General features: G+C 38.7%; 1 protein-coding gene across 2 annotated transcripts in view; it reads right to left on the reverse strand.

Moving 5' to 3' along the window:
* RSF1 (remodeling and spacing factor 1) overlaps positions 1-27,718 on the reverse strand; it is a 61,080-nt gene that overhangs the window by 15,122 nt on the left and 18,240 nt on the right. The window contains exons 2-10 of one of the 2 annotated variants that reach the window (XM_056326998.1): positions 22,250-22,341; positions 17,276-17,368; positions 16,404-16,609; positions 15,351-15,437; positions 14,349-14,506; positions 9,323-11,055; positions 6,721-6,918; positions 5,398-5,502; positions 3,691-3,770 (exon numbers count right to left, since the gene is read on the reverse strand). In XM_056326998.1, the coding sequence (XP_056182973.1) occupies positions 3,691-3,770; positions 5,398-5,502; positions 6,721-6,918; positions 9,323-11,055; positions 14,349-14,506; positions 15,351-15,437; positions 16,404-16,609; positions 17,276-17,368; positions 22,250-22,341 (2,752 nt within the window). The remainder of the gene's footprint in view (positions 1-3,690; positions 3,771-5,397; positions 5,503-6,720; positions 6,919-9,322; positions 11,056-14,348; positions 14,507-15,350; positions 15,438-16,403; positions 16,610-17,275; positions 17,369-22,249; positions 22,342-27,718) is intronic. The other variant, XM_056326999.1, reaches the window with a different exon arrangement.

The raw sequence follows: 27,718 nt of genomic DNA on the forward strand, positions 1-27,718 counted from the left end.
ATCACCATAGGTCCCTACTAGCCTTTTTCTAGGAAAACAAGGGATAATTTAAACAGCTGAAGATAGCAAAGAAAGTTGGTGGCATTTATTGTGCTCTGCAAGGACTTTGAAAAGCAAGCCACTTCTCTACAGATTTAAAAATTATTTTGAATAACAGTATTTTAGACCATACACGCTGAAAAACAAGCCTGTGGGGTGGGGGGCAGGGTATGAACTAGACATTTGCCAGCAGACCTCCAGCTATCAGGACCCTGTGAAACATCACTGCAGCTGAAATGAAATCGTGTGAGAATCAATGCTAACCTTTTCTGAGTTTCTGAGCTAAAGAGTCTCAGTCAACCAGAATCAGACTTGTGAAGTCACCGTGAGTGGCTGTACGAGCACATATCACATTACACTTGGGTCTCAACAGGATGCGTCACGTACACAAGTCATCTAGACCTGTAAAAAAAATGCCTGAGGTGCACATTAATTTTACATACGTGCACTTCATATATGCATCATTTTTTGCAAATAGAGGCATTATGTGTAAAAATCTGCTTCCCAATACTTTCATTAATTTCTAAAGAATCTAAGTAAATTTTAAAAGTCTTCTGACTAGCCTCCTGCACTATACACTTTTATCCAAATAACCCTCCTGGAGAACTCTTTACTGGAAAAATCTAGCATAATACTCTTTTCATAAATAACATGAAGGATCCCAGTTCCTAAAGTAATACTGACAAAGAGTAAAATTGGATTTTATGTTGGTTTACAGCCCAAAAGACCATGAACTTTGAAAACTCAGTATTGTAATATCTAAATTGAAATTTCTGGCTGTGCATAAAAGTAATTGGTTTTGTCTCCTAATGTCAGTTCTCCAAGATGATAAATTAAAAGAAATATTCACTCATCTGAGCACTATGAGACTGGCTGAATGAGGAAGAATTTTGTCATACACCGTGCAAAAATCACTGTGCTCTTGAAAATGAATTAAAATAGCATGGAATACAACTGCTAAAACGAGACAGAAACCAGAAATGTGAGCACTTCAGTATTCAGCAAGTGTCTCCAATAGTTTCCTTCACTTCTCATTTCTTGTAATGCAAAACATCAAGAGAGAAGAAAAAAATCAGCTGTTTTTAAACATGATCAGTGAGGCTTTCAAGATCTGCTTTTCTTCTCCCTGGCTTGAGTACACACTGCTTAAGAAAGGAGCAAATGAAACAAGCTAGTCCTGCTGAGGTAAAGGTCTTGAAATGCAACACGAAGTATCAAACACATTCCTGATTAGTACGTAGCACACAGACGACCAACACTTTAACCTACACTTTAAACACGTGAACCAAGAGGTCTCGAACAGCAGATGCAGATAAGCACTGACTGGTTATAAACCCTTCCTACACAAAGCCACAAAGTATTCTCTCCTGTAAGCAGCTGCAAAAGTTGCTACAGGTAAATCGTGAAAGTGTGCATGAAAGGAAGCATGAAATGAAGCACTCCACCTGATTTGGCCTGGGAGAAACTGAGAGGTAGTCCCTAGAGGGATTTTCTATAAGAAGTCTGAAAGTCTCTACCTTGAACTACAATGGTCATTCATAAAAGCTTTAATGTCCACTCCCTCTAGCTGATGGTAGGACATGATTATAGAAGTTACTGTGTACGTAAGAAATACCAAGGTGTTGCAGTAGCACCTTGAATTGATGAATGGAGACAGAAATTACAAAGGTATGACTTTGATCCTTTGATCTATGGATTCATAAGTCAATGTCAGACCTAAAGTTTTCATTAAAAAAATATCTGTAATACTACGCTTTAGGGATGTGCTAAGAATATAGCTGAGCAGCTGAATCAATTTCAGTCAGATTCCTGAGAGCTAGAGAATAATTCAGAGAACGACAGTATCACTAGTTCAAAAAGAATGAGAGTAACACTGGTTCAAAGAATCTATAAAGTGTGTGTGCCCATGATAAGACAGTTGGATTTTTTCTCTTTGCCAAAAAGGCAACATGTAACGCGAGTTTACGGAAATATTGCTTTAAAATATTTCTATGCCCTGAACAACCAACTTGCTTTAACTCACACACCAAGCTGTAATAAGGACTATCATTTCTTCTAGCATTGTAATTCTTCAGCCTTTTTAACTTACAATTTGCTAAAACATACCACCATTAAGTTGAAAGACTTCAACTACTGTATTGTGAAATCTTTTACAAACCCAAGCTCATTTCTCTTTAAGACTTTTAAAAAACCAGTAAAAAAAAAATAATCAACCTTACGACAGATGATATAAAACATTAGGTTCATTTGGTATGAGGATCAGATTGCAAACCAGTTGTTAAGCATCTGTTTCAGACACTGAAAACTGCTATGATACCAATGGTATGCTCTCCTGCAACTGTTAAAAAATCATATTTTTATGCAACACCAGTGATTTCAAGAAAGCAAGACAGACTGGAAAAAGCTTGCATTCCACATGACGACTGCCAGCAGAATATTTAGCAAAGTAGGTCCAAAAATGTTATTCACTAGCAATGAGTCTTCCCACTACAAAGCCAAGCAGCAGACTCAGCTCCTCTGTGTCCCATACTCCCGCACTGATGGAAGCTGTGTGTAAGCTGAGCTCACTCATAAAAATAGCTAATGGTTTCGTTCCCAATGCTACAAATTCACTAGAATTGGCAAGCCACGGGTAATTTTACCACAGCGTGATCTAGATCCACTCTGAGCAGAAGTAGCGATGTTAGGAACAGCTGGCACCTGATCTGTCACTGTCACTGTTGATGCTGCAACAGCAGTAAAAGGAGGTTTGAAGGGAGCTGACGACAGACATGGATTGTGCCCCGTGCTTCCCAGCACCGAATCACTACATCCCATGTGATATTACAGTACCTCCTACAAATACAAGACTGCTCAATTACTTTCTTTAAAAGGGTCTCGCCTTCTGGCAAAATCTGCCTCCTGTGATAAAATTCATGCAAAGTTTTGTTTAATAATGCATACAGATGTTATTAAATTATGCAAAGTTCCCAATATATTTCCTAAAAGGCACAAATCATACATACTGTGTTACACGTCCCTCATTTTCAGGCCTGAAAACCACAGATAAGATGTTCCAAATATTAAGGACATCATTCATAAACGCAGTAAATTGGTCTGCATTTTGCCTTTGGTAATGGCAGGAGTGGACACAAACTTTCATTGATGGTTGTAATTTAGCTGACCCACTGTGCTACAGCAACTGTGTAATCTTGTAAATCAGCAAAGTTTAACAGAATCTAAAGCAACAAGACTCAAAAGCCACATTAATCTGGATGCCCTTTGTAACTGAAGTCAGGACTTCAGCTTGCTTGCAGCAGGAACTCTACACACGCTGACAGTATTACTAACACACACAGTTGAACCAGCCCTGAAAACAATTTAACTACTGGTATAGGAATGCCAAATTTGTCTTCAGGAAACCTTAACCAAAGTCTAATTTAGATGTATTTGCTCTCTTTTCCAATTATTGGACTTTTTCTCCCTTCTTGCAAGCTCTCCCAGCACTGCCCCACCAATAATCAGTGGGAAGTCAAAACTGGCCTTACTTGTGTTAAAGTAACTCAGTCTCGTGGCTACTTTCCTCCCCCTCCTCAGTTACTTCAACACTTGTTCAGTTACTACTACCCCTGTGCATAGCAGCTTGCTGTGAACACAACCAAACAATAATACCTGCGTTCTGCGCGCTCCTTCTTTTTTAAGACAACATCCAGGTCTTGTAACTGTTCTTCTAATTTCTCACAGAGTAATTTCTAAGGGAAGGAAACAAGTATTAGTTTCTTTCACAACCATTTTCATGTTGAACTAATGTTCAGACATTTCATTTGCTGTTTCTGTATTTGTCTGGAAGAAGGGCAAGTGCCTTGCTATATACAACAAGGCTTTACAACAAAGACTGCCCTCCTAAAACACATGTGCTTCACCATGAACTGCTATAGAGACGCGTCCTCCCTGTAACTGGCATTTACTGTAGGAAACAATGTGCCTGAAGCAAGTAGTAAAGATGCTGAGAATAAACATACTTTTAAATTAGTACCACATTTTTGTTGGTATTTACAGCTTTGCCTCAGGGAAACCTGAGATTACACAGACATCTACAATATACATACACAAAGCTGAGCGCTGAGCGTGTACGCCCCCCGTGATACCTCTTTGTTCCTTATGTTAAGCGCTGGAGAACATGTGAGTCTGCGGACACCGCAGTAAAAAGGAGAGATACACTGCAGGATCATTTTCTTACCAAATGTTCTGTATCTTGAAACACCACTTAATATTCAAGGAGCTACATGTAAAAATGACTTTTTATGGACAAACTGTGCCTTATTCCACGTTAATGCCCTCATTGTACCATTTCCAAGGATGATCTTCATGCTTTTACAAACTTGTCATTTTTCATGTTAAAAATTACTGAATAGCAAAAGAGTAAGGAGATGCTCCGACCACATGCTGCAAGCCCAAACTGTGTAAAAGAAAACACTCCTACATATTCAGGATCATCACTACTTCAAAACGCTCCTCAGAAGACAATTAAAAATCAAGGTCCAATACAGCCATGTCATGTCATGTCCAGTGAGGCCAGCTTTTTGCAGGGCAATAGCCCTACGGGCAAAAAATTTTTCTAAAAGCAAGGAAGCAGATTGGGATCAGGCAGATTATTCTGAAAATGTGCATAAATGGTTCCCCATTAATTTAACAATAACAGCATCACACACTCTCTAGCTTATCCTCCCAAGTAGCATCCCTGCAAAATCTTGCTATTTCACATGTACATTAAATGAAACTGGACACATGTACTTTTTTTTTTTTTTTTTTTTGGCAGAAGCTGCTTTTAACCTTCAAAAAAGTGTTCGTATTTCTCTGTTACTTGACAAGGACAACTCTGGCTTTCCAGCAAACTACACTGTGAAACTCATTAGAAACAGCAGCTTTCTCTAACTACCTTCTGAGCAGACGTCTCTGAAGGAGGAACAGCCCTTCAGAAACAGTGCTTGCTTTGGCCACTGACCATCCCTCGCTGCTTACCGCTTCCCCCTCCAGGACAATAACATGATATTTCTTTTGGGAAAAATTAAGGCATTGTATTTCTAATACTATGTTAGTCTTGACGTAATTTAACTAAAGAGGAGAGAAGACCAGCGTGGCTGGAGATTCCCACTGACACATCAGCACATACAGTCATTCATCACTAGCACAACAAAGAAACGGAAAGGAAAACCACCTCACAAAACTATTTATACGAATGGACAAGGGGGAAGATCAGCACCCCTACCATTCATCACAGTCTATTTTTTAACAGAAAAAATGATAGAAAGAACTACTTAAACTCCCAGCAAATCTCCATAAAGCAAGCAAAGCTGAAAAGTCCAACAGGAACCATACATGCTGGCAAGGTGGGCAGAACCACTCTCCATCCGGGATTATCATCAACGGAGGGCGAAGGCAGGCTGTGTGGTACCCACTGTCACAAGAGTCACACAACAAAATCTGTGGAAACAAAGCGAAGCATGGGTATCTTGGCATTCACAACATGTAGCAAGCTCCAGAACTATTTCCCCAGCCAACACAGAAGTGCTTTACAAATACTTCACTGTGCCAATAAAAAAAAAAAAACCCAAACCCTGCCTCACTTATCGCTAGGCATTTCTGGGACCAGGGGTGGTTTTTATGGGGAAGTTTATGTATCGCAATTTTCCATTTTAACACCAGGTTTCCTCTTATTATGTGTTCTCAGGCACTTAGTACTACTGGATTACGTAGACTGTGTGGCCATAATGTGGAATCTGGTAATGATTTCCAGATCACAGACTAAAGTGGAAAACTCCATCTGGACAAAATGCGGTGTGAACCGTTTCCCCTGTGCACTCATGTCCACATGAAAGAAACCTGACCGTTTCCTCAATCCGGATGATTTTATGTCTCAGACAGCCGAGCCAGAGCCTTGCAGACTCTCAGGGGTATACAGAACTAGGCAACTACTGGAGTTCGTACTTAGCTGGGTGAAACCAGAGATACCCCTTTCCATTAAAGCTCGGGAACAAAGCTGGCATAAGCTGTGCAATTATCTACTGGAGTATTTATCTCTAACATCCTAAAGGTCAAATTTTGTCTCATCCATGCTAAGCTATCTGTCACACACCTGAGAGTATGTTTATTTTGTAGACTCATAGCAGGACTGCACATTATGATGTCCCAGATGAACAGAGGAATTCATTATGATAATCTACCACCAATGAACGAGAACCATAAACATAAGAAACAGCAAAAGCCCCACTGTGCTCCTTCTGTACGGGGTTTTGCTGTACTCAGTCCTCAGGTGATGGGCAGCTATGGCCCATGAGGATGATTATGTAGCTGTGCCCGTGTCACAAGGCTCTGGAAAGAATACATTACACTGCTGGGGTTTTTTTAACGTTTTATCTTCTGTATTCATTGAGATTGCAGGCACAATCTCAAAGCCTCACCCAGATTAATCCTCAGTGGGCTAAGTTGTCATAGCCTCATAAAAGAACACATTTCAGAGGTGGTAAACAGAAGAAACAACTTCCTTCTCCCCTTATTAAAGGTAAACTCACTTATTGTCATGACTTTACCACCTAAACCCCAGAGCCTTCTCCTACATACAGCCACCCCAAAGGATGATGTGCCTTCAGACACCACCAAATCTGACACAACAGCCAAGAGAAGCTCTCCCCAGAAGCCTACCAGCTCAGGGTGATTGGGAAGGCCACACTTCTTGCACGGCTCATCGTCATCAGCAGGTGCAGCTTCTTCTTCCTCTTCTTCTTCCTCTTCCTCCTCACCATTAGAGTTTTTTTCACTCTCTGAGTCCTCACTTTCTTCATTACTTGAGTATTTCCACCTGCCACGTGTTCGTGTACCCGTCCACCGAACTTTGCTTCTCTAAGAGACATACCATTTCAAAGAGAAAACACAAAGGAAGCTCACAGAGTTTCTTCCCAGATCTTAAAAAATATTTGTCTTTACAGTGAAGTGGTTAATGTCAATCAGAACAGTTGCGGTAAATTTACTACAGAACATTTCAATGAATTGACTGTCTTTCAAAGAGCCTTAAAATGCAACAGGATAATAAAGGCAGAAAAATTCCTATCTACCTGCAGAAAAGAAATTTTCAAGTAAGATTTAAAAGTAGGTAGACAGATTTGTCATTCAGCTCCTTTTTTCTTTTTTGACAAGGTAAACTTGCTTGTGAACACGGTAAATTCTGCATCTAAACTCTGAAGGCTTTCCTCAATGCAAACAGAATCTCCTTGCTCCTGCCATGTACAGTTTATGTCTTTTATTTCACTTTAGGAAACACGTTTGAACTCTAACAAGTATATTAAGTCTTTCCGGTGCTTTCCTCTAGGATGGGCATACTTCACTGAAGTAAAATCTCTGCACTTTTTAAGTGCATAACCTGTATCTAGGTCTTCACATTTATGTGTTCCCATTATTTTTCTTTAAGTAAAAAATTATTCAGCTGACGCTTCTTTTTTGCTGATCAAAGGGGCATCTACCCCTCCTTATCATATTTACTATTTTATTTTGAATGAAAAACTGATTTCAATTACAATTCAAAATATTATTCTGAATTAATTAAAACTGCTGTCTGCGACTAGGATATTTTATATTTAAAGCAACCTGCCAAACAGAAGAAACTTTTTTCCCCCCATTAACTGACTTGTTTCTCACAGACGTCAATTCTCTCACAACTCTTACTGCCCCCCTACCCCGCAGACATTGGAAAAGGAAAACAACTTTTGTAGCTTTTTTGACTCAAAACATTTTTTCAATTTTGACTGAACTACTCATTGACCCGAATGAGCTAAAGAAACTAAAATGTAAAAAACACTCTATTTTTCCTGCAGGGTAGACTCATACCAAAGCAGCGTTTGTCATATTGGTAAAATTTTGTTTCAGGTTCTTAACATTAATTTCTACCTTTTTACAGATTTTACTGTTCACTAAACTTTGGGAACAAATGTACTTCCATCCATGATAACATTAGTTTAAGTTTAGGCTTCATCATATGTCACCATTATTTCAAAGCTATTTTTAAAAGACCCTTCTTTAAAAGAAAACAAATATAAAACAGCCTATTAAAGATTTGGGTATTTTTCATCTTGATAAAATGACAGATGCTTACAAGTTTCAAACACCTTCCTCCACTGTATTTATTTTAAAATCTCTCTAGAAAAGTAAGCATCTTTAGTTCTATCTTTCAAAAAAGAAAGAAATCAAGTTGAAACACCTACAGCAACAGTACTTCAAAATTAAAACTACTTGTAGGACTTACATCACTAATACTTTCATTGATTTTCTTTTTTAATAGAAAATCTTTAAATGAAAATTTTAAAACGGAAAATTAATTTTTCATTTCTTTATCTATATGACAGAATTTTCTAGTATAGAAGTTACCGTTCACTGAAAAATCAACTCTCTGCTCATTTTATGAAGGTTATTCAATGTAACAGTATATGAAAGAAATTGAATAAATAAGTGAATGGCTTGGTAAAACTACAAAACCAGCAAGAAAACATGTTGCAGTGGAAAAATGTATAGCATTTCAAGTTGGTATAAAAAGAGCGCACTTAAAAATAGACTCTTTACTCCTTGCTTCTCTCCTGTACTCCATAGCCAGAAAAAATGGAAGATAAATTAATAAAAGGTGTTTGTAACTACACGCTTAGAAGCACACATGTATGTTTAACTTTGTGTTATAGATACCTGACATACTTTTAAGATCTATGCTGCATACGCAAAAGTTTATCATGAAAAAGATACCTCCACCCAAAGTAAAATGTATATTCCACACATGAGAAAAGCTAAATTATATCATGAACTCACCACAACAATAACTTTAGCTTCACCTAGAAACAGAAGTCATAACATTTTTATTCTTCACCATTTGTTGGTTCCTTTTTGGCTTACGATCATCCTGACCAACCAGACACCAAGTATCCATCTAGTAAATCCACCGGAGCTAGAAGTCTCCATTCAGCCACTCAGCCAGACTGACTCAGGTCTGATCGTTTCAGTTTTTAGAAGAATTCACTCCGGTTGACTTGGTCTACTTAGTTTAGGTTAAGTAACAGATTTTATAAACTGGTAAGTCAACAGATATTAGCACTCTCTTAGGGGGAGGTTTTTAAATTGGTTGAGTCCACTAACTGGATTGCAAAGCTAGTTTCTTGCAAGAGCTGACCAAAGGAACACAATCCTCAATATTCCTATGTAAGTGTATATTCTCCTTATAGATAAGACTGTGGGTATTCCTTATTCCCGGGTAATAAAACTGTATTACCTTGTTAACCTTAGAATTTGGCTCCTTCTCTTGTTTTTTTGCATCTTCTTTTCGTTCTGGTTTTTGTGCTGCTGCAGGTTTCTCCTCTTCCTCTTCGGGTCGTTTTTTGTCAGGTTTCTGATCCCGAGTCTCCACGACTTTTGGAGTAGGCTTGGATATTCTCGGAGATCGCCTTAACGTGCGGCCAATGCTGACCTCTTCTGGTGGTGTTTCTGCCTTTCTCTTCCGACTGGAGATCCTGATTGTTAATTTAATTCCTTCTTTCTGTCTTTCAGAAGTTATTTCTTTATTATCTGTTGCACAGCTTTCTTCTTCAGAAACTAGCTTATATTTAAATTTGCTTTTAGGTACTGGAGATTCCTTTTTACTCTCTGAGGAGTCCTCTAGATTAGAAGCTTGGGCATCATCTAGTCTCTCTGGCTCTGTCTTGGCAGCTTCTGGCTCTTCCTCTTGTTTTTCAGGGCTGGACTTTTCTTCTGCTTTGCTCTCCTCAAGTAGAGCTGTTTTACCATCCGAGTCCTCCTTTTCCAAAACTGGTTTCTCTGCAGTAATAGAAGTAGCTGCAGGGGGTATCTCAGAAACTTTTGGAGAAACGGGTTTCTCCTCAGACTCACCTTTACTTTTCAAAGTCTCTTCATCAGCCAGTGCAAGCTTGGGCAGTTCTGCAGGAGCAGATGCGTTTGTGGACTTCTCTAGCTTCTCTAAACATTCTTTGGGTGGCGGTATTCTGTCCTTTTTGATTTTTGTGGCTAGTTTCTCTTCAGTTGTTTTGGCACAGTCTTCAGAGTTTGAAGACTCTTCTTCCACTACCGTTTCAGGAGTTGTGCTGTCAAGGGGCTCTTTTTCCACAGGACTAGATTCCTCCTTTAAAGGCACTTTCTGATTAGAAACCTCAGAGTCCACAGCCCCTGTCTCTTTCAGCACAGTTACTGTGTTTTTCTCAACCTCGCACGTTTTAATAGTTTTACTAACAGAATTCAGGGAGTCCGATACCTTTTCCCCACTTTTTCCATTTTTCTCCTTTAACGAGCTGCTGTCTTCCTTTGTACTAGCAGAGTGTTCTGACTTATTATTTTGTATGACACTTGGGGTTATTTTTTCACAGCTAACTTCTCCATTTACTAGCACTTTCCCATCAGGACATAAAGCAGTAATTGTAGGGACTCTCTTAAAAGCTTCTTCTTCTGGTTTCCCTTCTTCCTTCAAGACATCCTTTGTTGGAGTAACACATTTACATAGGGGGCCCTTTATTGGGCTGTCGTAGTCATCCGTCAGCTTGATCTCTCGCTTTTTAAGCGGTATTTTTGCCTGCTGGTCATTTTTAAGTTTCTCACTTTCTTCCACAGACTTCTCCACAATTTCTTGGGGAGTTTTGACATTAACACAAAACTCCAATCTCTCCGGCTCATGAACTGCTATTTTGTCTGTAGCACTTTTCACTTCTTTTAAGTCTTTTGGTTCTGTTTTGTTTTCCTTCACCTCTACTTTAACAGGCTTGACATTCTCTTTAAAGGAGTCACTCTCTTCTTTGACAGTTTGCTTTTCTTCACTGTATTCTGAAGGTTTCTCTAATTTTACTATTACTGGTAATTTTATAATTTCTTTTTCTTCCACTTTCTCAGCTTTCGGCATATTTTCGTCTTCTTTGACTACAGGGACAGGAAGGCTTTCCAATTCTAAAGGCTGCTGCTCCTCCACCTCCTCTTGTTCTTCTTTGATTTTTAATTGATTTTCTGTTGACAGAGAAAAATAGCTATGAAATGACCAGGGAACCTACAGGATTACAAAGAGCATCTATCAAAACAAAGGCATATGTAAAAACCCCCACCACCTAAGTCCCCCACAAATGAATCTTCTCTTACTGTATTATTAGGAATCTGGCTTGTCTAACACCATCATTAAATGAGTGGGTTGCCAGTTTTCAGCTATAGAATCACAGCTCAATTACATCAATCAGTTTAATTACATACCAAGATAAACCTAAATTACAGAAGCTAGCAGCAGAATTCTGCATTTATCCTTCTTTAAAACAGGCATCTCAGCCCTTTCTTCAATAGACGATACATAAAACCTAAGCAGAAAGGACATGAGGCATCAACTTGAAGTCTCACTGGAGTCTCTGAATTATTTCACAAACCAGAATATGGTGTAAGATTCCATGCTCCTCAAGTGCAATTCCACACAGTAATCAGTCCCCTGTTTGTACATGTTTCTATTTCAAGAAATACTCAACTACCGTATTTCAACAGTTCAGAGAAGAGAGAAGGCATTTAACACTATAGCTTGTGGCAGAATTCGCCTAGATTCTCTGGACAATATGTTCCCTACGTACTATCAAAACACAAAGATCGGACAATATTCTACATTCTCTTCATCTGCCGTTTCTAAAACAAGCACAGTGAGTAGTAGCATAGCCCAGAAAAACCTGCAGAGCTGCTTAAAGAATTAGGTTATGCCTACTTTGCTAAGTCAGTTTTAGATTGTTAGGGCTTAAACTACAGTTCCAGCACTCAAAAAACCCCATAAATCTATTTTTTATTATGTGCTTAAGCCTATTATTTATCATTACTGCAGCCTCTTAATACCCCATGTGTTGGGTTGGGGTTTTTTTTTATTTTACCATACCTTTTGAGTCAGCTAGAAAAATTAGAAAAAGCAAATATAATAGCACTACATGTGCCAAAACAGCATCTTCTACCATTTGGAAGACATTATTGCAAGCGTGCCATAACTCCAAACAAAAAGATGATTTTTTTTTTTTCTTCCTCACCCCTTTCCCTCCACACCAGTGTCATTTTTTCCCCAAAGTGGTTAGAAATATACAGGGCTAAGTATGTGACAGTTGACAGTTACATTAAAGAAAATAAGCATTTTAGAAAAGTGTGGCAAGGAAGAATGCAAAAATTTTATAATATTTTCAAATACAAAGCATATATCCAAGTAAGTCTCAGCAATTAGTACAGCAGTGAAAGATGCATCTCTAAGGCACCAGAAGTGGTAACACGTTGAAGACTCAAGGCTGGTTTTTTCCCCTTCTCAGAAGCGGTCCCCCCTCTGAGCCCCTGTAGCATAAAAGCTGCCTCTTTAAAGGCATTCATCTGTAATGGTGGATATGATATGGTTTTGTGTGTCCAAAATCTTCCAGCCTCCCTTCACTTTTTCTTGCCTAAACTTTGGTCAACCATTTCTTCCCTTCAGCTGCTGCTGTCTCCCAAACTTCATCAAGGATCACCCAAACTTCTCTACACCGAAAATGAACAGTTCTGTAGTTCTGCTCATAAAGCACTTGGCATATACAAAATGATTCTGCCAACACACAAGTTGTCTTGACTCTAGAGTTAGCTCTTATTAGCCTAATAGATTATGTAAGCATTGGTTCTGTTCACCTTAATTTCGTATGAACTAATTTAACGCTATCTGGGAAGTGGACAAAGCAAACAGGTATCAGGTCTGTACCTTAGAAGGGCTTTGAGCGCAGCCCTCGCACTAATAGGGGGAACTAACAAAGCTTCTCAACTGAAAGACTCTAAACAGTGCTCTGTGAATACGCTGACTGCACTTAAATCACAGCACATGTAAATAATTTCATTACTTCTTACATACACAGACTCGTGCCTAGGAGTGATTCTGCATCCATACACAGCCTCAAGCGAGTACTGACCCAGGCGACTGTGCCATAGGATTTGGGCAATTATCTACAGAGGGGAAATCCATTAAAATGTTTTCAAATGGCTTCTCCTGGATTCAAAGTAAAGTAAAATGTTATCTGAAGTAGAGATTTCAGTTAGATGAGTTAAGCTGGCTTAGCCAATTTTTAACGAGACAAAGGCAAGATTAGTACTTGGAATTCATTCCTCAGCATCGGTAACCCCACAGGTTATGTCACTTATATGCACTTAGATATTGGAAGTGCCTTAGACAAAGAATTCTGCTGGTGTTCATCACCATTTACTGCAATTTCAACAGTAGTCTTCTGATGATTCAACAACAACTCAAATTGTATCTAAATGTCTTATTTATTTGTTCTGTTCTATGCTGTTTCTTGCAAAGAATCAGAATAAAATAGCAAGTCTTTGATACTCAGAACCGAGACAGGCCTTGGCTAATTCCATGTATCAAACTAACTTAAACAATTTTGAAGAAACATACACTAACACACTGGAATCCCTAAATCTTGTTTCTGATTGAGAAGATATTTTTTCTGTATTTTAACTAAATGATAATTTTAGCAAAAATTACCAGCATGACAAGCTTTTAGCTTTCCATAACTTGAAAAAAAGATAAGATTCTTACAATGTTAAGGTAATTCAGGCTAACTGATAACTTAGTAAAAGCAATGCACAAACCAACAAGTCAGGAAAGTTTGTGCAATGACATGATAATAAGGAAAGAAAAAAGGTTCTTTGCTAATAACAACAATACAGTGAAGGCAGCTAAGGATCACTTTGCTTCTAAAATATTTTCGTTTTTTTAATTGTTTTAACTCAAGCTCATGTCTTCTCAAAAAATCATGTAGACTACGAAATATTTAAGGAAATAACCTGTATTTTTCTGATCCAAACTCAAAAGCAAGAACAAACACGCCCAAATACTGTATTGATTTCAATTATGGCATTGCACAAACAGGTGTTTTATTGGTTGTTTTTTTTTTAATTTTAATGTTGCTGGAACAGGAAAAGTTTGACAAAACTGCAATGCCCCACGAAAACATACAATGATGAGCATTTACAATATTATACAAAATGTACAACAAAAAAATTTACTTAGAAAAAGGTTTATACATAGCTGTCATCTCATAAAAATCTTGAGCATAAATATGCACTAAAAAAGCTTGCAAAAATATTTATCATTCCAGACTATTCAATATTTATTTGATTTACTTTGAACAGAAACATTTTCCGGGGTTTTTTTGTTCTGCTTTTTGGTTTTTTAAATACTAATCTAGCACAGTAACTTTTCATGAAGTTGAAAATTCTAATATTGCCAGAGCACAACATTTAAAATTTGAGAAAAGAAGGCAGAAAACCTTGCGTAGATCCTTCTTCACCCTTTTTGGTGTCTTCATCTTCTATGCTTGGGCTTTCACGTGATGAATTCTCTGGCTGAGAGTTGTTGTTTTTCAGCAGGGCAGGATCAATTTGTGCTTTCAAGAGCTCAAGGGTCTCAGCAAGCTCATTGCGGTTTCTAGATGACAGAAGAAAAAACACACTGCCTGATAAGCCACTTACTCACCCCAAAGGGATTCATAAAAAAGAAAAAAACCCAAACCTACCACCACCTGCCTTAAAATGAACACTGCCCTGAAAACCTTATATACAAGTATAGTGAAATGCCTGTCCCACCAGCGCAGCTGCAGCTTCGCAGTCAGAAACCTTCCAATTTATCCATACCAAAATCAAATCACTTTTTTGGAAGGACACCTTATCCATCTTGACTCCTGTTGGGTCTGGATCCAAGCTGCTACTAATTATTCTTTTATTTATTATCCTCTTACCAAGCCTCACTGATTTTTCTTTGCAATTTCTTTTTTCTCTTGGGAGACAGGATGTTGTAGTTTTCTGCTTGTGCATCAAAGGAGCAACCACATCATTCAAGTGAAATTTTCAAAAGCAATTAAGTAATTTAGACACTTTTTGCAAGCACCCATCCTAAACACATGTAGCAAACAATAAAAAATTGTCTAAAAAACCTTCAGCTACTCAAGTTATGATAGCAAGAAAACGTTCGTGCATCTCTATGCCTGTGAATCTCTGTGCACTCTAACCCTTATTTAATGTGGACATCTAACTTTATACGTTGAGGTGTTATTTTTTTAATGAATTCGAGTGATGAGTGATAATTAAACAGAGCCATTGTTTCCATAATAAGACTAGAATAATAAGGCTCTTCCATTTCTTGCTTTAAAGCAAATGTTCAGCAATTTGTTTTGCCCAGGTTTACAGAAGAAAAAGGAAGCCTGGAAGTGCAACAGCCCTGAGGTGTGGAATCTCACGGGTTTAAAACCATTCTAGATTTGACAACGCGTTACTGTGTTTTTCTGCTGCGAGTGTGGAGTGTCAGAACTTCCCCAGCAGCCCTCCTGATTTCTTCCACTTTTGGCATTGATCTCTGGAGTCTATAATGCATGAAGAGAGATAAACATCACTCAGCTCTTGATTGCTTTGTTTAGATATATTTACTTTATTCACCCACAACAGCTGTCTAAATTCCACTGGTAGCAACGCTTATCATTTTATGGCTCTTTACTACTGGCTTAAACAGTTTTGTTATGACTTCCTTCATTACTTACAGTTATGGATATGTAAATAAGCTGCAGATACAAAAATTAAAATTTACAAACAGAAAAAAACCCCCATCATTTACTTTTTTAGACTTCTTTCTGACTAGTTCTTTTTCCAGTAAGAAAGATCCCATATACTTTGCATAGAGTAGGAAAGTGAAAAACAAAACATGTAACAAGAATCACAAAAAACAAATCTGAAGCTAAAATATTATTAAAATATTCATCTGCAGAACTGAGACCCAAAGGTGCTGAGTCATGTACACATGTCAGTCTGTATCAACATCATGTGCCTCATCTTTATAGTGATCCATGAGCTTAATTCTGCTCCAGAAGATTTTTCATGCCTGTTTGTATTATCAACAGTTTTGTAGTTCCATGAAGCTAAAATTGCACTTCAATTCCCCCAAGAACAAAACTGCCCACTTGTAATTTTCTTAACAGAGCAGAAATGAAAGAAGCAAGAGTCCTCCTCCATTTCCTAAGGCATTTAGCCAGCCAGGGAGCAATACGGAGCCATCATCCTCAAGACAGTCTTCTCTTGGTACCCTATCCATATATCCATTGTAGCTTCATTAAGGAGAAAACAAATTACACGTTGGTGATTACCAACAAATCAGTTTCTCCTCTACATACTTTTTCACTAAAATATACATGTGAAGGCAGAAAATCCCACGGCCATGAATCCTACTCTGTGGGAAATGGAGATGTATTGACATAAATTTCTGAGACCTGGTGACAAATAGCTAACTCCCCCCTACAAAATAAGAAAAAAGGAGAAAAAAAACCCAAAAGGAATACCTAACAATGCACTTCCATGTGGATCCATCCTGGTCATCCTGTTCTTCTATGTACATCCTGACGTTATGCTCTTGATCCAGCTGATACCAATACATCAGACCATCCTTGTCTCGACCAATGGGCTGAAGACGCATGGCATCGGCATCCTCCTCGTTAATTATATTCTTAAACTTTAGATTGTCATCAAACTGACATTCACAGAGATACTGAGAGAGAGAGAAAGTAGGAAGACTGTTAAAATATCAAAATATAAACAGAAATAAGAACATCAGCTCTTTTCCTTTCAGTGTATTTTGGAACTTCTTTTTAGGCCCCTCTCTATTGGATCTAGCTATGGTTATCAGGTTTTTTTCCAGACTGCTGTTTTTAAACGAGACACAAGTTTTTGCCCTTTTTTTCCCCTGACCAGCTTAGAAAGATTATTTTTATTTGTTTATTTATTACATAGTACAAATTATCTCATTCTACAATAAAACACATCCATAACTTGGAACCAACCCTGACAAGTTTTCTCAGGACTTGAAAAGATGAAGTCCCATCTTTGCCTTCAAAATTCAGCAAGCTAATAAACATTTTAAAAAGTGTACTGGCACAAATAGTTACTGACAAAACAGTAAATACAAAACAATTTTCAAATAAAGTTTTATACAAAGCATGAAAAATATGCAAACAAGTGTTACGTTCAGTTTGGGCCCATCCCACAACAATGAGAACCATGTCTGGTACAAGATCAGCTCCATGTTTAGTATATCTACTGATGGTTCAGTCAAGCTAACTTGCAAGACGTTTAAGTGAGTGAAAAAGCCAAATCTCCAAGATATTTAAGTGAGTGAGGCAAAAGTCATTTAGAAACTTAGCTGATGAATGTGTACCTTCAGAATCCCCAGTTTGCACTCAACGCTCATTTCTAGGTATCCTTTTTTTTCCATCTCCCAAGCCCAAGTGCTGTTGAATTCTTGGCATATCTGTCACGAACAAAATAATTAAGATTGCTAGGGTTAGTGGATGAAAGCAACTTTAAAAACTTTTATATTAATAGCGCCTTACTGCAGCAACAATTATATGTGATCTCTTCACGACTAAAGGTCTGAAAGCCTGACACAACAATAAAACTTAGAACTGGAGTAGTTTGGCAAGCACTGGCAAATCTCCACGGAAAAGCGGATCATCAAGGCCCTGATCACCACCAACTTCTCTAAACCTCTTTAAATTAGGCACCACAACTCTGAACTGCAAAGGTATGCCTGTATTTGCTGTGCAAAATCTCCCATTTTTCTATTTCTGACTTGTCTATTTAGAATAAAATTTCTCTCGAGTAGACATGATTTCTTGCTAGGTGGCCTTACAGCACTTGGCACAGAGCTGCCAAAGCTCTCTTGGGGCCCCCCAAGTCCCACAACTGTACTGCAGATAAATGCAGTTGGTATTCACTCCACACTGGGGAATTATTATTCTTTAGGAAATCTCTTGGGCTTCAAGCTGCTTGATAAATATTTAAAAATATCGTTAAGTGTAGCCAATTTATATTTATTTAAAGCAAATAAATTCATTGTCACCAATATAGGGGGGAAAAAAACCCGAACGCACAAAAAAAGTGGCAGTAGAGGATAAATAAGACTGAATCAGCAGGAGCTCCAATAGTAATAGTGGAAAAGGAAAAGGAATTCCCTATTCTCCTAAACAACTTAAGATATGCTTAAGACAACTCTCACGAACAGAGAAGAGCTGCTTATCAACTGACACACGGTGCGATCTCCAGTCGGTGAGGCTGTTCGAGCAGAAATACCCACTGGAAGGAGGCGAAAGCTGATCACAGCTATACACCTCCAGCTGGGATTATTCTGAAGTGCCACTGTTGAATCCCGACTGTCCCAATTAGCACCCGAGGTACTGCTGCCCTTCCCTTTGCAAGGAAGCAAAGCCCTGTTGAATGAACTCAATTAAACCAGCATAGTCTCCCAATCGCCAAATTATTATTGAAAACAAGATAGTCACTAAGTTATTTAGAAACCTGTAAATCGCATCTGAAAGTGGTTTTCTCTGGAAACAGCGGCAAAAATAACCCTAAATTTCACCCACCAGTACAGATCAGCTGATTCATGTTGTAAAACTCCACATGGGCTGCAACCAAGAGGGGGGCCACTACCCCTCCTCGGTCTCCATGGCTGTGCTACCTACCATCTGCTATCCCTAGTACTGACACCAGGTCTTAAATGACCGAGTGTGCAATTAGATCAGCTCAGCCACAGCATAAATCACACTGACTTTAAACCATGACCTACAGAGCACGGTAAAGAGTGCTCTCTGGTCACAACAAATCCTGCAGGAGAGCAGTTTTTCCTTCTCTGAGGTCAAGGAACATTACACAGGTACTTCTCTGATAGAAATCCAAAGCTCACAGCAAGAGACAATCGCTGCTCGCTCACAAAATGAGATCACTCTGCTTTCTCTCTCATTTTCAACCGTGTAACGTAAAGAACGCTGGGAAACTGTATATCAAAACCCTTGCTAAAGGCATGTGCCAGTTGTTATTCACTACTTACTCATTAAGTATGAAAGCAATAATGAGAAGTTTCATGTGCTGCGGAAGTGTCTGATTGTCACAGCAAAAGCTCACAGACATCAGAGCTGATGAAGCATCTGTTCAAACTGAAATGACTACATTTTGACAATTAAAACCCAGATGATTGCGCTTTCTCCTGACAAGTACTGTCACAACCCTGAACTACAGATCTCATTGATTGAGGCTGCACTGAAATGTTAAGGCTCTGCCTTCACAGAGGGGACATTTCACACCAATCAAAAATCCAGCGCTTGTGGGAGCAGCTGGCTTATGCATGCTAAAGAGCGGTCAGCATCTTCCCACCCTGCAAAAGAGACGCCAAAACATCTCTCTCATGTTTCCAAAGCAGGTACAATGGTACCTGACACTTGCTTATTACCATGTTCCAAATGTTCATTTTAAACAACAAAAACAGGAAGGTAAAAGTCATAGCAGGGAAGTCTGCTTGGGTGGGACTATAGCGACCTGAATTCTAACCACTGGAAAAAACAGTATGTTTAGAAAGTGCCAATTTTGGGGTTGGTTCCGGACAGACCAGTCCAGAGAAAACCTACCTGTATAAAAATGTAAAATATCTTTGACAACAGTCAAGTAAAGCATTTTGCCAGGAGACAGTGCAATCTGAATTAACTCATCTATGCGTTTCTCAAAAGACAGTGAAGCTGGACAGTTCCTCTTAGCTGTTAAAGCATTTAGGTCAAGCTATTTCTTCACTTCGGTCATATGTAACTACATACGTTCCATGCACAGAGGAGGAAAGTCAGATTCCTAGAGCCCTATAGCCATTTACTTCCAAAAACAAGACTAGTGTACATGTTGGTGAGCCAGCTTGGGTGGCTCACCATCAGAAGAGGGAAGGGAAAGAACTCTCAACTGTCACATTCACTACCTATCTCAAAATATATTCAATCTGACAAAATACCAGCCACAGCTTAGAGACAATTTTTTATGAACCTCTCTATAAGCATGGCAGACCAATAAAGCATCTCTTATAAACAGCTGGTATATAAACAAAACTTATCAATAATATTTACATGCATAAATATTAAGGGCATGTAAGTTTGAACGTCCTGCACTTAAAAGTTTCCGCCTAAATAAGAAAATGGTCACATCTAGAATGTATCAAACCTTGTTTTATCAAAGCAACACACTGGTAGTTTCTAACAAAGGAAAAACAGGTCAACGCTGTCTCTTAAGAGTATGTCAGCAGTATGTCGAACAATACTGCAGGCAGAATGCTCTCAATGTTTCCACACCTTTTCAGTTTTTCCTGGCTTTTGTGGCATTTCCCAATACTCTTCATTGTTTTTCTAAATTCATTACACCCCTTTGAAATGGGGACAATATTAGCATACCTCTCTACTAATTAGTTATATTCAAATTACTTTGTTCTTCAAGGTTCCTTTGAACTACTGGCTAGAATAAGCTTCAAGTTAGCTCTGGAGACTGTTAAATGAAGTAGAATTTATTACCACTTACTTGGTCTTAACAGGGATGTATGGGAGGGCCTCCTTATCACTTTCCCATCCTTTCAATGCCTACCGAAGGAAAATTTTCCAAACTACTCCCTCATAAACTTGTTCTATCTCTCTGCTTTCTGCTTACTACACATGTAGGAAGTGGCTCCAGTGAGGTACGTAAGCCCAGTAGTCAGAGCTGGGTTTTCTCAGCTTCCTGCAATGGCTTTTTGGTAGATTAAGGAATTTAACACAGTTCAGTAACCGCAGTCCTTGGCAATACACAAAGTACACAACAGTTACATAAATTATTACATTATTCTTTTAAAACATCACCATAAAAACTTTACAGCTGGTTAGGAGGTTAAATTTAATCTAAGGTCCTTCTGCAGGTTATTTTCTGACATATTCCCAGTCCTAAAAACATCATCTTGAGACTACACAAACCTCAGGGCAAATCCCCATCTCTATAAAGGTTACAGATCATACTTATTAAGGGGGAAAACCGCAACTGGAATTGGCAAGTGCCATTACCTGTATCGTTGCTATTACCTATATATATATATACACACACACACACACGTGTGCTGTATTTCCAAGACAGATGTGATTATGGCTGTACAGACAATACCAAGACTACGTTTTTGTGGATTAAAATACACATTGAACAGATCCAGAGGGGAAACGGTAACGTATTAATTTTGGATATCTGCATATTTTTATTTTCTGAAGCAGTGCAAACTCTTAAACTGAAACCCATTTGCATACGAAGTGCCAACAATGGCATAGGCACAATTAAAATACCAATATGGAGTTATGTAAAATGGGATGTTATATTTTTACTGATGCATAACTACAGTTTCATCTTAGCCACGCCATTCTGAGCATGCAGATACAAATCACTGCAATACTTTCATATATTATTAACACATGCTACAACAACTCCGTATGGTTAGTCCCTATATGAGTACCAACCACACTGCAGTAATTAAATCATACCCAGACAACCGATATACAAATGAATTGTTACTGTGTAAATCTCTCTGCTCAATTTAGCCTGTTTGCAGGCTAGTAAATCTCCTCATTTATTTAGGGTCTTAATGCTCAAAGAAAGTATTTTACTACCAAGTATGAAGGTGTAAACTTTTATGTGCAGAAGACATCATCTATTTTCAGAGTTTGGTTTGGGTTTTGGTTTGCTTTTGGGGTTTTTTGGGGTGGTGATTTGTTTTTTTTACACAAGTCTAGGCAGATTGCGAGTTAAGCTGGAATCTTATGCAGATTGCAAGTTAAGCTGGAATCTTATGCAGATTGCAAGTTAAGCTGGAATCTTATGCAGATTGCAAGTTAAGCTGGAATCTTATGCAGATTGCAAGTTAAGCTGGAATCTTATGCAGATTGCAAGTTAAGCTGGAATCTTATGCAGATTGCAAGTTAAGCTGGAATCTTATGCAGATTGCAAGTTAAGCTGGAATCTTATGCAGATTGCAAGTTAAGCTGGAATCTTATGCAGATTGCAAGTTAAGCTGGAATCTTATGCAGATTGCAAGTTAAGCTGGAATCTTATGCAGATTGCAAGTTAAGCTGGAATCTTATGCAGATTGCAAGTTAAGCTGGAATCTTATGCAGATTGCAAGTTAAGCTGGAATCTTATGCAGATTGCAAGTTAAGCTGGAATCTTATGCAACTAAACTCTGGGAACGCACACTGATGTTGGCCACAGCACAGCCCAAGGCTCACTATAATTCATACCAGGGATTGCTGACACAACGGCTCGTTACAACCATATTCCAGCACCGCAGAATAATACAACATGCATATTGTACCTTGATCAAGTATTTTTCCCATCTGTCTGCTGTGACAGACTTCCCAATCTTTCTCATCAGTTTCAAGTGAAGCTCCACCAATTCTTTTGGAACTGCAGTGTTGAGAGAAAGGAAAAAAAAAAAGTTATGAAGTCTGGTGCAAATATACTTCAATACTAAACACTGATAACACTGAAACACTTCGACAAATTGAGAAATTGTAATAAAACATAGTAACTTAATGTCTGTTGAACAGCAGCCCCACAATTGAGAGATAGAGGAAGGTTCATTTAACCACATGGGTCTTTTTATTTAAATCTGTGTTTATAATAATCATTGCCCTTCCTTAAACTCAAGTAAACAGACCTTGGTGATACATATTTAAAAATTTTGGCAGCATTAAAACAACTGGACAGGAACTTGGCCAGTCAAAGACCTACAAAAATACTACTGCAAGCAGCACACCTGCAGCTGCCTCCAGAAACCCCAAAGTCATCTTCTGTACCACGCCTGGAATATCGCTGAATCCAAACTATTTTTGGCTGGGTGAATGGTACGGGAGAAATGTTCCAGAAACTTTGTCCTCACAGATGTAGCTTCCCTCTATACTTACTCTCTTTTGTACTGGACCTGAATACACAGGGCTTGAGGGTCAGAGGCCAGTACTTCTGCCGAGTACAGCTGCACCACTGTCATCATGGAATCAGTCTTCTTTTCAAAACTGAATTTTACTTACCTCTTTAGCCTACGCTCTTCAGACAACTTCAATATCTTGGCTTAGCTCACAGCTGTGATTTATAAATCAATCTGGCACCACCAAGTGGCAGATTTGCAGAACATCAATTTTATAAGCTAGCGAGTAGTATAACTTCTTAAAACATCCGATAATTATTAATGCAACTCTACAGGCCCAGTGATGTGAGCTTTCTCATTTGTAATTTGTGGAGGAAAAAAATAAAGAACTTTTCAAGTATTTTTACTTTTCTTCTCTTTGTGTACGATTTTGTTCTCTGAAAGTATTTTCATTACTCTACACGCACACACTTTAAAAGTTCTAAGCACAATTTTTTTATTTATGCAAAATAATTTATGATTATGGTTTTTCTGCTGGTCCAGTAGCATTACTTGACACAAGATACGCAGCTGGGGCACCAAACAAGCTTGTTCTCAACTCGACATGAGCTGGATGCTATTTCTTTTACTGATCTATACAACCTTTGAGTATCTGTGTGAATCTTTCAGTATTTAACTCACCTAACTGCTGTTTGTCTTTCAGTCAAATGCCTCTACTTTCAGGTGAGCATATTGATTTGGGAAAATACCAGTTTGATGAAAATGCTTGTGTCATTTCAGAAGTAAATCATCGCTGCTGGTTTGCAGCAGGAAATTTAATAAACAGATTCCCTTCAATAAATACAAAATGTACCAGCCTGGGTACTCCAAAAGAGACCTCCTTTCAAAGTAGGTAATTCATAAGCAACTCTAAACCAGCTCCGATCTTTTCTCTTTTATACCATTTATATTATTTCCATTACCATTACATATTGAAGAAACCTAGCATATCTCTCCTCCTTGGTTTTCCAGAAAATGGATGCATTTCATAGTTTTGAACTACCACATATTTTAAAAGGAACAAGATCAAAGGTCTTAACCCTGATAGATGCTGAGCACTTGGCACCAACAAAATTAAGCACAAAGCACTTTATACACATGAGCAATTCTATCAAAGTCAACTCATACAATTAAACCTCAGCTGGTGTTTGTGTGACATGGAACCGAGCCAAAGTATTCAAAAATCTTGCTGGATCAAAGCTTTTGTTCTGCATCTTTTTTTTGTTTGTTTGTTTTTAAATCAGATTTCTTTTTAATGGGTACATACTGATTGAATCCCAGTTTAAAGAAGCATGGGTGATTTGTTTCGAATAATCAAATCCCCAGTCACCATAAAGACCTCTTCTAGAGTGTTAAGTCTTAGAAAAATGTTAAAAATTAAAAAAACTGGCAAGTAATTTTGCACAACCTTGGTCAGCACTTACGTTAGCGCCTACAGAAACCTCACGCCTTTTCCGATTCCAGCATTTCAGCTCTTGCACTTCTAGGATCTTAATGACGTATCGATGTGGTTATTCTCACACACTTCACAGAACGTTTCAAATCCATTCTCTATTTATTACCCCTTCAAGATGTTTACCATGTATGATAACAATAGGAATGACCAGATCTTTAGGCTGGCTTTTTGCCAGGTCCCTAGTAAGTGCTTGGAGGAATCGCACACTATCCTCCTTGTTCTAAAGAATGAGGTGGGAGTTTTGGAGAAGAAAACTGATGTCTACTTTGCAGGCAGAAACTACAGAGTGTGAGAAGTGCAGCCTGACCAGCCAGGATGCCTCAACTACAGCAGGAGCAGAAGCCTATAGGACTGAGAAACAAACTCTGCACTGAAACCAAAGTAGCTGTAAATAATACATGGATCACATGCAGCAGCGTACACCTGACTTGCCCAGAAACATCAGCTCAGGGAGGGGTGGTAGGGAGGCTAGAGTGTGGTGGAAAACCTCTTCTTTCCCAGAACACTTGTCTGGCAAGAAGTGCACTAGTAAACAAGACTATAGTCGTCTCAGAAATGCATTGAACCTGTGTAACTTTGACTCACTTTTGTTCAGAACACAGACCGAATTCCTGACAAGCTTTTGTTGAAGTGGGACATCAATAAGGTTCATTTTTACAACACTCTTCTACTCCTACTTGTAACATTCCACAGATAATGAACATGAGATGTAATTACTTTTGGGTTGTATTGTTTGGGTTTTTTAAAAATAACAACAGTAGACTCATCTTCTTTGTAAAATATCCCCTCCATTCAAATGGGGTCTGCATCATGCATTTCAGGTATAATAACCTATTAATGTTTTGCATTTTTAAAAAATTCACCTAAGGGAATGATGAACAATACGCACTATCTTTCTTGCACGACAGCCATTCTATGTAAGGTTTTGGCCAAAGAAGTGCGATGAACTTACAAAAACACCCCTAAATCTGCATGATATTCTCATATGAAACTTTGATCTCTCTGGAAGTAATACAGTAGCTCTCCAAAACCTTCATAGAACACATTCAAGTGGTGGAGAAAATGCCAGGGCTAATAAAAATTGTACAGCGCTATTTTAAAAGAAAAACTGTTTCTGAAAATCAAGTATAATTAAACTGTGGTGCCATCTGCTAGATATTCAAAAATATAGACCTTTCATAGGAAGAAGCCATGAGTCAGAAAGAATGAGTCACTGTACATACAATTATAAGGCTTCTGGTGGAGCTTAGCCAATTTATTAAGACCTGCACTTTCCTGGAGGGCAGGCTCTTGTCAGGGCCTCATACAATATTCCCTTGAACACCATTCTATCTACTGCAGCATTTCAGGGAACATCCCATACATCAGTCACACATTTCTAACAAATTCAGGAATGACAGAAAATTGAAACAGAAGAAAGTACGAACATGTGGAAATGCCATCATCCCGTTCGAAAAGCTGTAACTTCCAAACACCTGCACAGCCGCTGATTAAAGACCAAGTTGTGGGTACCCATTAACACCTTCCTATATAATGATAACTCATTTCACCTCTGCCTGTTCTCCCTGCCAAAACAAATATGCTCACAGCTGAACACTCAGCTAAACAAAACAGAAATAAAGGAGGAAAACAGAAAATGCAGGTAACAGATCAAGCCCTGGGTCTGGAGGGAGTGCAGGGGGAACTTGTTGTTTGGAAAATGATTACAAATAAAAAAGCCTGAGTATCAGAACAGATCTGGAGCCCTGGACACAGAGGGGAAGATCAGAAGTGCAATGTACAGCAGAGTCCTTGGCACTGATGTGGATTGCCAAGCCTGTGCCTCCTCTACTCCTCCAGAGATAAGGGACCTGAAGCCCTGGGACTTAGAGGGAAGGGAACGAGGACTAACAAGGCTGCTGGTAGCTTTTGTACTTCTTGAACACAAACAGGTCTTCCCAGTTACACTAGTAAAACCTTTTTCCACCCTAGCTTGTTTTGGCAAGTGGAAGAAAAAAAGTGACTCATTAGACATACAGGGCAAAAATTTCCGTTAACAGTTTGCTCTTTTTTTATCTCTCTGCCTTGACCAAAATTACCTCTGCACACTATGACTGCACTGTCAAATAAAGCCACGCTAAGCATGTGGACAGCAGAGATCACCAGGACCATTAATGATCACCCACCTTCCCTTTTCTACTAAAGGAAGCTAGCTCACAACAATCTGTACAAAATTCATGTGTATCAGCTCCCAGCTCCCTGTGCAAAGCAGAGTTTAATGGCAAGCAAATACAAGATAGCTTCCACTACGTTCAGCTCCCCGCGCTGTCAATGCTGGAGGGAGCTGCGCTAGAGGCACATGCAAAAGCAAGAGCATCCACTTGGACACTGGTGAAGAGTTACTAGGTGGTCCATTTACTGCTGAGCCCACCACACACTAACTTAATTCCCGTTGCAGACAAGCCCTTACACATATACTTGCTTAAAACCAGTTGGCTATAGCCCTTACAAAAGACGCAGGAGTACCTAACAGGCAAGCGATCACATTTCTAACACCTTTAATATTCTCCTTCATTTTTGTGTGCAAGTCTGAAGTCCTGTGAGCAGTCTGAGGTAGCAAACCTCCTTGTCTTCTAGGTTAGTTTCAATGAAAGAGAAGTTCCTCATCTGTTTCATTAAATTCATTCATCCATTCATCACTAGCAAAACACTTGGGAAAAGAAAGGGAATAGTATCTCCTTCAGCACCAGCACTGGTTTATGATAACATAAATATTCTTCTCCAGGAACTATCTAACTTGCTTCTTACCTCAACTCTTAGTGCAAGGAAAATTGTAGAACCTTGTAGTTGGGATGTATTACAAGAAGTTTATAGACCATAGTGAACAACAATGGCCTTGGTGCGAACTTGGCATGATAAATAAATAAAACTACAAACCTCTAGTATGAACGAGGTAAGAAGTTACAGTGGATCTCTGACAAATAACTGTGATAATAAGGAGCCCCATATTCATGCAGCAAGCTTGGCATAAAAAACCCAAAACATCTGAAGCATTTGAAGCATTTATAGTGTATCCCGACATGAAAAAGCAGTAGTTCCTGTTTCAAAGAACAATCTGAAGATCTTATTTTCTAGCTGAGCCACTTAGTATTATCATTCTACTAAACTGTGTGCCCATAAAAAAACAACAAAAAACCCAAAAGAGACACAGGAAGGGGAGGGGGTGGGAAACGTAACTGCTCTGCCTCCGGAGTGAAAGAAAAGAGCAATCAAACATGCTGTAATTAAAACGAAGATCAAAACAGAAAGAACAAGTCACCAAGTAGCAGTTTTATATCCTGTTCCTAGAAAGATTTTGGCAGGCATTAAAAACAAACAAACCTCGCTCACATTTAAATGACATTGTTATCCTAGGAAAATACTTTGCAATCTGGATGCTCAGC

The sequence above is a fragment of the Falco biarmicus genome, chromosome 2 (assembly GCF_023638135.1).
Source record: "Falco biarmicus isolate bFalBia1 chromosome 2, bFalBia1.pri, whole genome shotgun sequence".
In the NCBI taxonomy this organism is placed as follows: Eukaryota; Metazoa; Chordata; class Aves; order Falconiformes; family Falconidae; genus Falco; species Falco biarmicus.